The sequence below is a fragment of the Calidris pugnax genome, unplaced genomic scaffold (genome assembly GCF_001431845.1).
Source record: "Calidris pugnax isolate Ruff unplaced genomic scaffold, ASM143184v1 scaffold12, whole genome shotgun sequence".
Lineage (NCBI taxonomy): Eukaryota > Metazoa > Chordata > Aves > Charadriiformes > Scolopacidae > Calidris > Calidris pugnax.
Genome location: NW_015090767.1, coordinates 372,119 through 386,698, shown reverse-complemented (window position 1 = coordinate 386,698; position 14,580 = coordinate 372,119). Strand labels below are relative to the sequence as shown.

General features: G+C 37.6%; 1 protein-coding gene across 1 annotated transcript in view; it reads right to left on the bottom strand.

The window, feature by feature from the left end:
- COL9A1 (collagen, type IX, alpha 1) overlaps window positions 1-14,580 on the bottom strand; it is a 55,094-nt gene that overhangs the window by 13,339 nt on the left and 27,175 nt on the right. Inside the window, exons 19-30 of the mRNA XM_014936974.1 lie at window positions 14,341-14,394; window positions 12,223-12,276; window positions 10,773-10,826; window positions 10,404-10,457; window positions 10,187-10,240; window positions 10,011-10,064; window positions 9,743-9,796; window positions 8,569-8,613; window positions 7,785-7,838; window positions 7,626-7,679; window positions 1,393-1,446; window positions 571-642 (exon numbers count right to left, since the gene is read on the bottom strand). Coding sequence (XP_014792460.1) covers window positions 571-642; window positions 1,393-1,446; window positions 7,626-7,679; window positions 7,785-7,838; window positions 8,569-8,613; window positions 9,743-9,796; window positions 10,011-10,064; window positions 10,187-10,240; window positions 10,404-10,457; window positions 10,773-10,826; window positions 12,223-12,276; window positions 14,341-14,394 — 657 coding nt within the window. The remainder of the gene's footprint in view (window positions 1-570; window positions 643-1,392; window positions 1,447-7,625; window positions 7,680-7,784; window positions 7,839-8,568; window positions 8,614-9,742; window positions 9,797-10,010; window positions 10,065-10,186; window positions 10,241-10,403; window positions 10,458-10,772; window positions 10,827-12,222; window positions 12,277-14,340; window positions 14,395-14,580) is intronic.

Genomic DNA, 14,580 nt, shown 5'->3' with positions numbered 1-14,580 from the left:
TTTTTTATATATATTCACTGAAATTTATTCAGCAAAGCAAAGCAATGTATCTTCTGCAGGTATGTGAGATCCCCAGGACCCAGTTCTTCCTACCAAAATACTAGAAGAGGTATTTATACCCTGTAATTGTGTGTATGCATAAGTGTCAATAGCTGCATTAGCCTGTCCATAGCAGGTCCTAACACATACATAAAAGGCATCGTGTCTACTGTAGACCAGGGCTGAATTTCCAAAGTTCTTTAGTGATCAGAGATCCTGACTTACAATTTCAGATCTGGCTGAGTCAATGATTTGCAATATGATTTAGGCCTTTAAATGATTCAAATTCCCTAAAAATGAAACATTTGTGCCAGTAATCTTCTTTCAGTCCCTTAAGTAACACTGTCAAGACTTTTCCTGTATATTTTATGAGGTACAAGTAGTTAATGGGCACCTAGAGCACCACTTTCCTACATACAAACCAAGAAGCCAGACATTAATTCCTATAAAAAAAACTGCAAACAATGCTCCAATTATTGTATTTACTCCTGACATCAAACTGCTGTCTATATGCATGACTGCATTTCTTACCCGGTCACCCTTACCACCAGGTAGACCTGGAGGACCTGGCAGTCCAGGAAGTCCAATATCACCCTGGGCACCCTGTAAAAATAAGCCAGTAAGTATAAACTTAGTCAATTTGTTTCAGAATGAACAACCAAGAGTCATACCCTGACAAGCAGATGGGGCAGAATCTTATTCACAGAACACTCCTAACTTGAAAGAGGATTATCTGAGGAAAACAGAGCTCATCCAAAATACAGACCTTTAAAAGGCATCTTACTATGTTTTTATTGCTGACAAACACAAGAGAAATGGCTTATAGAGATATCTACCCTCCAGTCCCTCAACGACAGTCTGGTTCTCTTAAAAATACCTCCTAAGACCTTGTGCTCTATGATTTGTGCATTCCTCTGTAACAGCAGGTTCTTTCAGCCAGCGATGTTTCTGACTGTTACTGTGTAAACACTGCTAGAGCTCTGGTAAAAGGTGGTATTCATAATCCTCTCCATTCATTAGTTTCATGCAGCTGTTAGCAGAAAGCTGGTCTTTCACTGCTCCCATTCCCCCAGTACACACAGTCCACACAAGAGTGTGCAACCCAACTTTGCACATCACAGGATTTATGGTTTTTTAAACCGAAGAAAAAGTCCCACACATCTCCATATACTTTAAAACAGCATTTGCTAATATTAGCACAGTCACAGAGGACTGAAAAAGAAACTCAACAGTCACTCGTTTCAACATTATTTTCAGTTCCCTGCACAGATAAATGGGTAAGTGTAGTTCCAGATGATACCATAGCTTCTTGAAAGTAAATACAAGCACTGAATATGGAAATAAACTGCTTACCAATTTCCCTGGTAAACCTGGAGGACCTGAAGGACCTGGCTCCCCTCTGCTGCCCTTATAGGAAACAAGGACATCATTATTTCCTGAACTATTTCCTGTGAACAGGGAATAAAGTACGACTTTGTTCTTAGTGTTTAGTGAATTACACTACTTAGCAGTTGGCTTTACTCATAACTTCTATTTATTAGTGCAAAAATATCACATACATTAAAAACAGTGAAACTCCCTGAGAAATGTAAACAATTTTAGTTAACAATGGCACACAACACTTAGGTGGCAAGAAGTGATTCAGCTAATTCATTCTGCTAAGTGATTACACACCATGAAGTCCTCAGCTAATTCATTCTGCTAAGTGATTACACTTACCTTTATGGGACTGGACCTGAGAGTTACCTGGCACAAACACATTTACTTCACTAAGTCAACTCTGACACACGTGTAGATTTAGGCTTTTGCTTAGTTTCATCAGCTCAACTCTCACACAACCGCACACTTCAAAGCATGATCCCACGTGAACAATGGACAAATGTGAAAAGTGCATGCAGAAGTCATGCTTAAAATCATTTAGATTAAAAAAAAAAAAAGTCTATACTGTTATAGGGAAGGACAACCTTTGAATATCCCCATTCATAATGGTGATAGGTATAAATATGGCTTTTACTGGATTCTTACTTTATATCTTCACTTCAGATATGTTTATCCATTCAGATCATCATATTCCTATTCATGTTATAACTCTATCTCCTAATGCAGCCATTTGAATATATACTCTGGGTAAACCTGTCATTGAGTCAAATTTTCAATTATTGTAAACCATTTTCAAACTAAAGTACCTTTCTCAAGGGGTTTTGTCTCTTATGATTAAACCTTTCAGAACAGCTCATTAAGATGTATAAATTTACTGTCACCTGTACAAATAAATTCAAATACTGTCCCAACACATGCCTGTCTCACTTGAGACACTCTTCTTACTTTCACTGTATGAATACATGAGGGGTATGTGCTACAAAAGCATGATACAGCATTTAAGATCATAAAATATCAAGAACTGAAGATATTAAATATGTAAGTAGATAACCTGTAATATGTAACTTAGAAAATATGGATAAAGGCAGATCTAAGCATTCTAGTGCTGCATACAACAGATAATTTTAAATTCATATATTTTCTTCATAATAAGAAAATATTGTGAAATATTGTGACATATTCAATACTAAAAGGAGATGGCAGACATGGCCTTTTACACCAGGTCATAAATGCCATGACAAGTTCTCACACAAGCTTAGGAAAACTAACTCCACAATTCAAAAAATAATTAGGTATCCTGGAGAGATCAGAGAACCAGACATAAACAGACTTTTTCATTAGTTTCCTTTAAAATCTGCTATGGTGTTAAAATCACTATCCTTTTAAAGCACTTTGATTTCTGAAGCTTCTTTATGTTAAAAAAAAAAAAAAAAGCCCCCCAAATCACCTTCATCTTACAACCCAGAATATGCATCAACATTTTTGAAAATTTCTTATTTAATCCCATAATTCTGTACTACATCTCCAACCTGGAATACTACTACATTTCTGATGCAGAAAAGAGGATGATTAGTATTATGATCAGTATTAGAAACTCGTCTCCTCATATATACTATAACATTCATGTCTGATTTCTATACAGCTGTAAAAAAAAAAAATCCCCCAAAAAACCCAACAAATAAACCAATGTCACCTTCCATAGAGTTAAAAATCATGTAATAAACCTCCTAAACACATCAAAGGTTGTGCTGGCCATACCAAACACAAGAAAAATATTCCATTTGATTTTAAATGCAGAAAATACCAAATATACACTACAGGCCTTTTTTGAAACACCAATGTTTTTTCTAAAGTGGTAAAAAAAAAGTTAGTATACAGAAGACTGGAATACAAAAGGACAGTATTTCCTGTAGATGCTGACATTACATCTGTAAGGACTTAGTTTGAAGATTACTTCAAACTAAGGGCCACCGTTAGAAGATGTGGAGTGGTTGTGTTTTAGCAAGTAAGCAGGGAACTGTAACCCAAAGAACAATCAGGAATCCCGTGGGCCTAACTTAAAAGATTGTAAAGCCTCCTCTAGGTTATACCTGACTGAAACGGCCCTGGGGTAGGATTTATGCTCAACTACTTACTCTTGGTTCCCTTCATAGGGGATGAAGAGAAAAAGCCATCTTGAAATGTCCTCGTGTAAACATTTAAAATACACCACAAGTCATGTCCTAGAAGCATCTTCGTTGTTCCACAGCCTATCAGAGGGAGTCTGCAATAACTGGCTCAGGTGTTGACATCTGTGAGATGAAACCTTACTCTGTGCTCTCTACATGAGGCCATGTCCTCAGCCCTTCTTACACAGCGGCTTTTCCTAGAGGTGGAACACGTTAAGAGGGCAAAAAGCTACTCTAGTTTAGCGTGAGCTGGGACTTTTAATATATATCATACCAATTTTTAGCACATTAAACAGCAGTGCCACAGAGAATTAAATCTGTGCAGAATAAAAAAGAATAAGCAAAGTACATTTTGGAATGAACATTTTAAACTTAGTATTTCAAAGTCTTTTGCAAAATGTAACCCATTTATAAATTATATGCTTGTGAGGCTTCAACATACCATTATTTTTTTCATCCAAAATCTCAGAGGAATTATTAGTTTAAATGCAATAATTTATCATGGAAGCATCAACAGGACTCTTCCTTTGACCTTCAGCACAGAATTAAAAAGCATCCAAAAATAAAAAGCTGTATATTTGCTAGAAGAGCAAATATACAGCAAACTTTCTCTGAGATTTTAAATGCACTTTTCTCAGACAAATAATTAAATTTTACTCCTTGGGATAGTGGTAAGAGATGGTTTAGCAGGCAATGTACCTTCCTCTTAACTGTGGCTTTGGGCATCTGCCCAGTAGCTGCCATTCCCTTCAAGGGTGATACTGTGGGCATAAAGGAGTGGGACCTTTCATACTGGCTGTATCTGTAGCGTTACCTGAAGCCTAGGACAGCTTCAGTACACTAACTCCCTAACAGTGCGTTCTTCACCCAGGTTATGATCTACACTGCTTAGGAGAAGCCAACATGGGGATACCTGCTGACATCCACAGGTCTGGCATGCCGGAAAGGCAAGGAAAGCTGTTGGCGGAGACGGGTGGATAGTATGAGACCTGGAGAGGCCTGGAGATATGAATCAGGTGTGGCTGGGATATGTAGTCTGTGAGTAAGAAAGGAAGAAGTGCCACCCTGTACAAGCCACGCTGCAGAACTGTTGAAGGTCAGAAGGTTTAGTGGCATCCACCTGGAAGCTTAGGTTTACTGGATAAAAAGCATACCTGGCAGGATGAAACCCACTTTGTTCTTTTGACTCTGCTATAGACTGTGCAATGTTAACCCCTTTAGCTGTCATCTTAAATGCAAACTATGACTCACTGCTTGTGGAACACCTCTGAAATTATATATACAAACTTCTCCATTAATATCTAAACACATCATATAAACTGAGGCAAGGACATATCATCCTATCACAGTAGTAATATCACTACACCAATACCAGCTATGGAAAATAACCCTTATTTCAGCTAGAGTCATGAAAAAACAATAAGATAGGGAAAAATTAGATTTTAGTTATGATTGTTAGGGTAACCAAAGATACATCTCAGGGTAGGCAAGACAAAGATATCTTTAAAGACTCAGAAAAATATTTAGCTGAAAGTAATTTAAGATGCTGAAAACAGTATTCTCCTGTCTGACATTTTAGTACCAAATCCAAGGTACTCTCTTTATAACGAGCAGGGAGATGAAGGCTCCTCCACAGAGCAAGTCAGCCCAACCAACCAGGGCCCCTCAGAAGTCTCTCAGAGGGGACCACAGTATCAAATCTTAGGCAGCTAAATACTTAATCTCTGTTCCTAATGTTAGGAAAACATGTATTGCATCCTAAATCCTTAAATATATATATATGCTGGCCTGCATATAAATCTAGTTTGCTCAATTTGCTAGGCAAGCATTGAACTCTAAGTTAAATGGTTACTTAAATGTTCCAAGCTCTCTTTTAAAGGTAAAGCCACAGGATGGGTACATGCTCTCCAAATGTTAGCAATTTAGAGGTTAAATAGCTGAAGAAAAGAGATTAAAAAAACAGGGCAGGGGTCAGTATTTCGTGCAGACACAATATGAAAAATGAGATCTTACTAGATCTCAGCAAATATGAAAGAAAATGGTTAAGCAGCTTAGGGAGCATGGCTAAATTCCACTGATTAGGAATGACACGCTGGTGTTTAAGAATTGCTTCCTTTGGGCCACCTGCCATGAGTGCTGGTTTAGAAAGGTTTAAATCACAAATGAGTTTGGTAATTACTTGGATTGGCTAGCATAATGTGAAGCAAACATAAGGTTAACCAGCAAAACAATTAGAGTGGAATGCAGAATATGCTTGATTCAGAAACAAAAGACAAAATTTCCATGTTTTTCCAGTTGTTTTTCTACATGGCATGTAGAATTATTTAACCAACAGATTTATTTTTTTTTCCTGGAAATCTAAGGGTAGAGCCCTAAAAGCTGAGCCTCAAATGCATCTACTACACATACACGCTGCAAGAGAAAGAGAAAACACTCTATTCTGTCCTGAAAATAAATACAAACTCAACTTGGACTAAAGCTCACTGAGGTTCAATAATCTAACCTTGTAATCTTCCTGAACAAAAAATCCTGATCATTCCAGGTTTTTGTGTAAAAGCAATGTTTTTTCCAGTGTTCCCAAAGGGAAAACTGAAAGCCATTCTGGTCATATGCTGTCCGTAGTCTTGAGCAGAAGGAAGCTAAATACAGTTATTATTCAGGTCTCTTTATAGCTTTAAAGGAACTATATTACTGTTTAATGTTCTACATGAAAACTTCCAATTACTTTAATTCACTGTCTTTCTCCGTTTTGTATTGACCAAAAGTTTTTTCTTTCTATGCTTTTGTTCTAATGAGCACGTATCTTCCAAAATGAGTGCACTTTGTAAAGACAGAAAATAAAGGCAAGATATCCAGATGTCTTGCTGGTCTCCAGAATGATAAACAGAAAAATCATTGTATTTAATCTGCATTAAGTATTTCTGTCTGACTACAGGGTTACTAATAATTAACCTTGCGTGTCAACTCCTGTTCTATGGACTGCTGATTTTGTAAATTCATGTTCACATTGAAAGGATTAAAAGCATAGTTCAGCAGATTACAGTGCATTATCAGAGTGGGCAATTACTTTGGTCTGATTCAATTATAATTCTTGTTCCTGTTACAAGTATAGAAAATATCAGCTTAAGAAGAACAGGGCTGAAAACTTTTTTTCTGTGCACCCAACACTTCTAAATACAAACAACAAAAATAAATGTTTGCAAGCTGGCTATACAGGAGGCTGAAGATACCTGTATTCCATCCTAGTAAGTACATGCTCATACAATCTTCTTTTGATATCATCCATAGGCAGCTGTGCCTATGGATGCATAGGCAGCACAGCACTCCTACAAAGAGTCAGTCTAAAATAAATGCAATCTAATGCATTAGTGCATCAAGCACACGATAAAGCAAACCACATAAGAAAACAGGAAAAAAAATAAATCTATTATTTGTCTGACCCCTGCTGTGTGTGAAGAGTTAACTTGGAGAAGATGTTCCTGACCCATGAAATACCCTTACAAATATATCCCTATCAGTAACTCTCTAAGCCCTCTGTGAGGACAAGCATACACCAGCACGTGTAAAGCTGTTATGTCACTGCACGATAGCAGAAGCTCGGAACAATCCAGGGAAGTATCCCCAGGGTACCAGTGGCACGACAGAAGCTTGCAAAAGCAATTGGCTGCAGAGCCTGGATCCTTGATTCCAGCGCTTTTGTTCACAAACTACCCTCTTTCACTCCATTTGGACTTTCATTCAGCGTATTTAAAAACAAAGACCAGAAAAATATAAACAAAGTTTTAAAAACTAATTTATCATCGAAGCCAGAAACAATGATAGGACATGCGCTTCTGGATTTCTCTGTGTGATGCTGCACAACCACCTGGGTACAGAACACCTAGTATCAACCTAATAGGTTAACAAACACCTAGTATTTACCTGAAAAATTAGCACGTGAGCTGAATAATTTTTTTACCTCACCGTTAGCTTCAGCAACCGTAAGTTGAGACACTACAATATTACACATGCTCAGTTAGAGATCTATGCAATACGTACTGGTGGCCCCCGGGGTCCTGTCGGACCTGCTTCTCCCTCTGGCCCCCGTTCACCCTATTTTCAGGATAGGAAGAACACAACAAATTTGAAAAATCATTTCTTGTCCAATGCAAAACTTTTCATTTTTCTAGATTTTTTGAATAAGATCAATGATCTTACCGGTTTACCAGAATTTCCCATCAAACCTGGCACACCAGGTGGACCTCTGTTACCCTGTTGGACAAAATGTGAAAAATATTAGCTAAGCCAATGGTTTACTGTTGCATTTAAAAAAAAAAAAAAAGTAAGGAAATCAATAAAATCAAAAAAAGTCAGCCACATTAATGTTTTAGCTTCCATCTTTATTTTAGTTTTCATTTAACTTTCACCTAATTCCTTCTATCTAATTTTTCAAAAGTCAGATTTTAGTTCTTTTGTTGTTTACATACTGACAAACCCCAAATAGACTTGACTGCTGCTCTCAAATACTGAAGAACAATATAATTCTATGTAATCTATTTTTCTTTTTCAATTACTTATAACTAACCTTAAACATCATTGTCTAAAGCATTCCATAGTCTCAATCATACAGTACCTTTTTAAACTCCATTGGAATTGATGCTTCAATTTGGTGGCAGCTATAAATATTATTATGAGACCCCTCATTTCAAACTGTAGTGAGGTAACCATGTCACGTGCTTCCTTTAGCAACAATTTCCACAAATTTAAAAGGAAATGGCTTTTTTAAGGTATTATTTAATGCCTGGGAGCATTAAAACCATATCATGTAGCAAAATAATCATGAAAAAGCACAGGACAAAGTTGATAAAAGAATATATTTAATACTTTCAGCCAAAGACTTGTCACCTACTACAACAGAAAGTTAACAATTTCACTGAATACTTTAGAACTTGATAAGTGCAAGTACAGTATTATAAGAAAGCCAATACTCAATTTGATTTACCTTTGGGCCAGGAATGCCCTTTACACCTGGAGAGCCTGGTAAACCCTGAAAGAAATAACATTTACAGAGTTTATTTGTTGTTAAGGGAATTGGAAATGGTGTTAAAGAACATCTCTCTCATCTTAAAGTATTTCTAGTCCTTTAACTTTTTTGTTTTAATCCTTGAACGGACCAAGCTTGAATTCTTTGTATTTACAAATTACCAGATAAGGAGTGTTATTCCTACTTCATAAATTGGCAAAAGGAGCATGGAAGAGTGAGGCGTTGTGGCTTTTTCTGTCTTAGACTACAAATAGATTCTTTTTCCCAGTATTCTGAGACTGGAGGTAGAGAATTTAATGGATGCTTTCTGTATGCATTTCATCCCCTCCTCATTTCTGTGTGATACAGCTCATAGCACATATGCTTTTACCAAATTTTCTTCCAAGTTTAAGAGCTCACTTCATATGACAAGTTTACTTCCAGTTATGTATTAATAAAGCTCCCCCACTATATCCTCAGAGCAATTACTCCTATAGCATAGTGTTCCAAAGAAGTTTCTATTTAGCTTTTGACAATTGGCACAGTTTTCAAACTCGTTCAGTTAATGTGCAAGAATTACCTTCTGAAAGAGTCCATGACGCGCTACTGATGCCCTATAACTTCACCACAGGGGATACACTAGAAAACTTGCTCCCCCTCTCCCTCCCACCCCCCACCCCACAGAAAGAAGTGTGAGTGTGATGCATTCCAGATGGGCTGAGCCAGCAGAGTATCAAAAAGAGACAATTGTTCACCTAAGGTAGGTTAGACTGGCTGGTCAGATCTTCCAGCTCACCCTGGGAATCCCTTTGGCCCTAGTCAATCCAATGAGACCAGCACTAATTGTGGGGTCACACCATCATATCCACGGGGTCTCAGGTATAACAAACCCTAAAAGAATTGCAAACTGGCCACAAACATTTTGTTCGGAGGAGACTGAGCTCTTTACTACCGTATCATCAGGAGGTTTAGGCATTTGTGCAGAAGTTTTGGATACACAGAATTTCCTCTTGCATTTACACATATTCTTCCTGAGCCTTTTGCTTAGGTTTTCACTTAAATTACTCCAACGTCAGCATCAAATTAATCTATATATGGTGGTTTTGTGGTTTGAACTGAGCTAACATTCAAAGGTAAAATACCAGATACTTACTGGCAGTCCCTGAAGCCCTGCATCACCTGGAGCTCCGGGTTTTCCTGGTTCACCCTAAAAAACATTTTAAGTTGTAATTTATGCAAATCAAACAAAATGGAAAATTTTATTTCTGGAACACAGAGCTGGATCTGTAGGATGGGAAAGTTCATTCAGTGGCCCTAATTAGGTCCATAAAACCTTGGGCAGCAGCACAATAAAAAGCCATAAATGACTGAATAAATCTAGGGTTCTACCAAAGCTCGGATATATGCCAACTGGGTCTTACTTTTGCTCCAGGCATTCCAGGGATCCCTTCCCGGCCATCAACTCCTGGTAAGCCCTTGAAAGAAAAAAAAAAAAAAAGAAAAAAATATGAATGTATCGTTAGAGACATTTCACCCAAGCACTCTAATACACAAATTAGCACGACATGAAGCAAATAAAGAAATGAAATATACATACACACTCTCCTTTAGGCCCAGGGAGACCATTTATTCCTCTTGTACCTTGAGGGCCCTAAGAATAATAATACTTTTTAAAAATTAAAATAAACACATTGAAATGACAGATGCAAATTCAGATGCCATTACTTTGAGAGTACCAATTATGTTGCATGTTTATATGCTATAAATAACCCATGTTTGCAACTGAACATGAGTTGAAATTTGTCTGTGCTCACCCTTTCTCCCTTTGGACCTGCCTCTCCCAGTGGACCTCTCTGTCCTTGATCCCCCTACAAGAAAAAAAAGTTATTTTAGCAATAAAACCAGAATGAATTACTTGTAGTATTAGCTAAAACCTCCAGTAAATCAACAACAGGATGCGTGGTAGCATTCACAAAGAATGAAAAGATGACAATGTCTACCCCATAACTCCTTGGGGACAGTAAGAGATTCTGGACTTGACATTACTGTCATATCATTTTTTCATCTATGGGAAATCAAGGATTAATCAGAGGCTTTTCTGATTCACAGCCACAAAGTTTCAGGACCTAGTAGCTAACTGGGTAGACCCTGGGAAGTATTTGGCTAAAACTTATTCTACTTACAGGTACACCAGGAAGACCTTGAGGACCAGGCTCACCATCAAGCCCACGAGCTCCCTGCAAAACAAGGAGATAATACAAATCATTAAAATGAAGTGTTGAAACACTAAAAACTTATGCTCCCTCCTGGTTTTCTGGGCGCTGCAAATTCTCTACAGCCAAGGTTTTCTTACAGCTCTAATTTTAAAAAAATGAAAAACAAAAAAAATGCCACAAAGGAATTTTGGCAAACTTAATTTTTTTAAATCTATGAAATTATGGTTATGAAAGCCATTATTTTTGACTGTGGAAATATGTCATTCAAAATGACAGTTTATTCTCTAAAAAAAAAAAAAAAATCACATTGGAGATAGAGGAGGTAGAACTTTTCATGGTACTTTAGAAAATATCTGTGCCTACCTTAATACTATATTCTTCACCACATAATAGAATAGCGTCCAAATGGGAACAGAAATGATCAAGTGCAGTGCAGCTATTTTTATCACATATGTTCCAAGGAAACAATGCAATTGCTATACTGTAAGTTATTTTTAATGGAGAGAAGAAAATATGTTTTCAAAGATTCACAGAGAATAAGGAACTCCTTTGTCAGATGTAATAAATATTTCAAATAGACAAAACAGCATGAAAATGTAGGCAACTAACTATGAAGAATTAGAAGATACAAACAAAGCCAGAAAAGCAAAGAAAGTAATAGCTTAGCAAAGGTGTCTGAGAGGAAGCATCACTCATGAGAAGGTTCATAATCAGGAAAAAATTGATGTTGTTGCTGAACACAGACGATCACAGAATAAGATTTCCGTGGTTTCATTTCTGGAGAAGGAGACAATGGCACAATTGCTACACTTTACTCCTTCCAAAATTTTTGCCATAGAGATTTAGCAAGATATCAGGCTACAGATGTAACAGTTTTGAAATAGCAGTTAGAAACATGTTGATGAACAGCAGGAAAATCACCCAGCAAAGTCAGAGCCCATGTACACACGAATCCCTAATTTAAGGCACAAAAGATCTAAGAGACAGAAAGAATTGAAAAAGAACAAGCTGTCAATAAAAAATCCTGGAAAAAACTGGGACAGTGGAACCAAAAGCCTTCAGAAGATGCAAATCACAAGAGGGACTACTTAATAAAGTTTAGCTTTAATTAAAATGTGTTATAGTTTATAACTGCTATAACTTGCTACCTTGCTAACTACATACTTGCACACATGCCAAAATACTATAAATCCAAGCATCAGAGGGAAAGGTGTAAAGAATATGTGTGCTTCATTAATGACAATGGCCAAGCTGCCTTTCTTCCTAACCAGAAGTAAAGTAGCTATGGAAACAGAGCTGACAGGAGAAAGAAAATGTTGGGGGGAAAAAGGAGAAATTTAAATAAGCTTTAAAAACATTCAGGGGTGTAGATTTTTTTTATCCAGGCCATTTTATGGAAACAAAGGTTAATACTCACTTTGGTACCTTTAGGTCCCATTATACCAGTTATACCTCTTACACCTAGGATGCCCTGGAAATTAAAAGTATATACAAATTATGCTTAAATCTTTTCATCAGAACTATCCTAAGTTTTCAGACAGAAGACATGCTTTCTTTATGCTTATTTTATATTTTCTTAACATAGAAGGAGAAATCCAGCTACTTCTGTATTAGAACTCTTAATTTATATAGTAATTTGATATTTTACAAAACCATCAGGTTGAATGCTACAATCACAAATATGCCTTAAGGACTGAAAACCCCCCTGATTTCTCTTCTCCATTACCACAGAGTTGAAACATTCTCCCTGTGCAGCCTGAGTGAGGGGAACACATGAAGGCCAGATGTGCAAAAGGGTGAAGTTGTCTTAACCGGCGTATAGGCCAGATGCAGGAGAAAGGTACCACCACATTTCAAAGAACTCTAGGGGTAGGCACAATTGAGCAAGGTTTTTGAGAATACAAGTGCCAGGTTTATATGCCTGCCACACCTGAGAGGCTGGATTGAGTAGACATCCAAGCGCAGCAGAGTGTATCGGAACTATCATCACTTCCCGTCAAAATACAGTCTCATGGGAAATTTGGCTTCAATTTTTTCCTCTTCCTGAGAGACTGAAACTACATGACATGTTTCCTCTCTGCAGAGACCAAACCCTCAGCCATAGGTGTTTGCCCTGCAACAGGAATGCTCTTACAGCTGTGTTAATGAAACAGTTACAGGCACTCCAGTGCAGCACAGGCAAACCTACTGATTGACCAGTCTCTAGACGGGCAGCCCTTTTACTTGCTCCAAATGAAGTTAGATGGAATCTTCCACAGAACATTTAAAGCTGTGTCAGCCCAAAACATGAAAAAAATCATGATAATGCAACAGTAACTACAGCAGGCCTACAAGGGAGAGACCCACCCACAGTCTAACCCTTGTTCCAACATCAGAGATGGAAATATGCATGCTGTGGTACGCACTACTGTCAAACAAAAGTGACATCTCTCCCAGAGGGGGCTATCTGATGGAAGTCTGCTTGTCAATGCATCACAGAAAAGTGTTGGATTGCAGGATTGCAGGTGTTGCCATGGAGACCAGACTACTAATCCATTCTATGGATCTGAACCTTACATTCTTTTAGGTAAAGAACATACAAGAAAGCACCACAGAGCCTACAGACTTTCTGTCTGTGTCTCTCCTCTTGGCCACAGGTTGTCTATCTAACATCACTTTCTCCATATTATGAATCCTACATCTTAATCAATTATTTCAAAGCATGTTTGTAAGGTCGTTAACTGGTGAAAAGGTGAATTCAAATGAGTAATGCATTAAAAAAAAAAAAAAAAAAAAATGCGGGGTGGGGAGTAAGTCAATCTCTAATTGGTTTTTAAATCTACTGTGTTATTTCACAGCAATTGAAGAACTTTACCAAACTGCCTGTTCAGCTGTGGTAACCATAAGAAGAGCTCCTCACAAGGAAACAAGCTGAGGAGGTACATGCCAGAACAAAGCAGTGTATCGAAGCAGGAAAAGAAAATGATTCCAAAATCATAGGTGTGATTGAAGGATGCTTCTTTGGCATGCAAAAAGGCAAAAAAGTTAAAAAGAAAAAATAATTTTAAAAATTCTGTTCTTCAGTGGCTGCTACTTCATCCTCAAGTCTTATCTAAGCCTGAATTTCACAGTTAACCATGTTTTAAAGAAATTCTAGCTTTGCAAGGCTGAAGTCATCAAAATCATGGAAAGGAAGACCAATGAAAAATAACCAAAACAAAAAAATCCAACAACAAAGAAAAAAAAACAAAACAAGAAAACAAACAAACAAACAAAAGCCCAACTATGTGCACAACCTAAGCACAACACAAGACTTAGGACAGGAAATACTTTTTAAAATAAGCCTTTCGACTGAACTATTTAGAGCTTTGTGCCAAGCAATAATGTAGCTTTTTGGAGGGACTTAAATAATTCTACTTTCACTCATGGACCACATGGCAGAATAAAGAGAAAGGCATGTGGAGATTTTATAACATCTGTTTTCTTACAATAAGAACAAAAAAGGTAAGACATAATAAAGCAAATGGATAACACTATTTAAGAGGAAATACTTTACTGGAGGGCCTTGAGCTCCCACTTCACCACTGGGTCCTTGGTCCCCTTCTTCACCCTGGGAAAGCAAAAGGAATGCCTCAGTAGCTAACCCGTACCACGGCTAACCCGTACCATGGCTAACCCATACCACAGCTAACCCGAAAGGAATGCCTCAGTAGCTAACCCGTACCATGTCTAACCCGTACCATGGCTAACCCATACCACAGCTAACCCGTACCTACCACGGATAACCCGTACCACG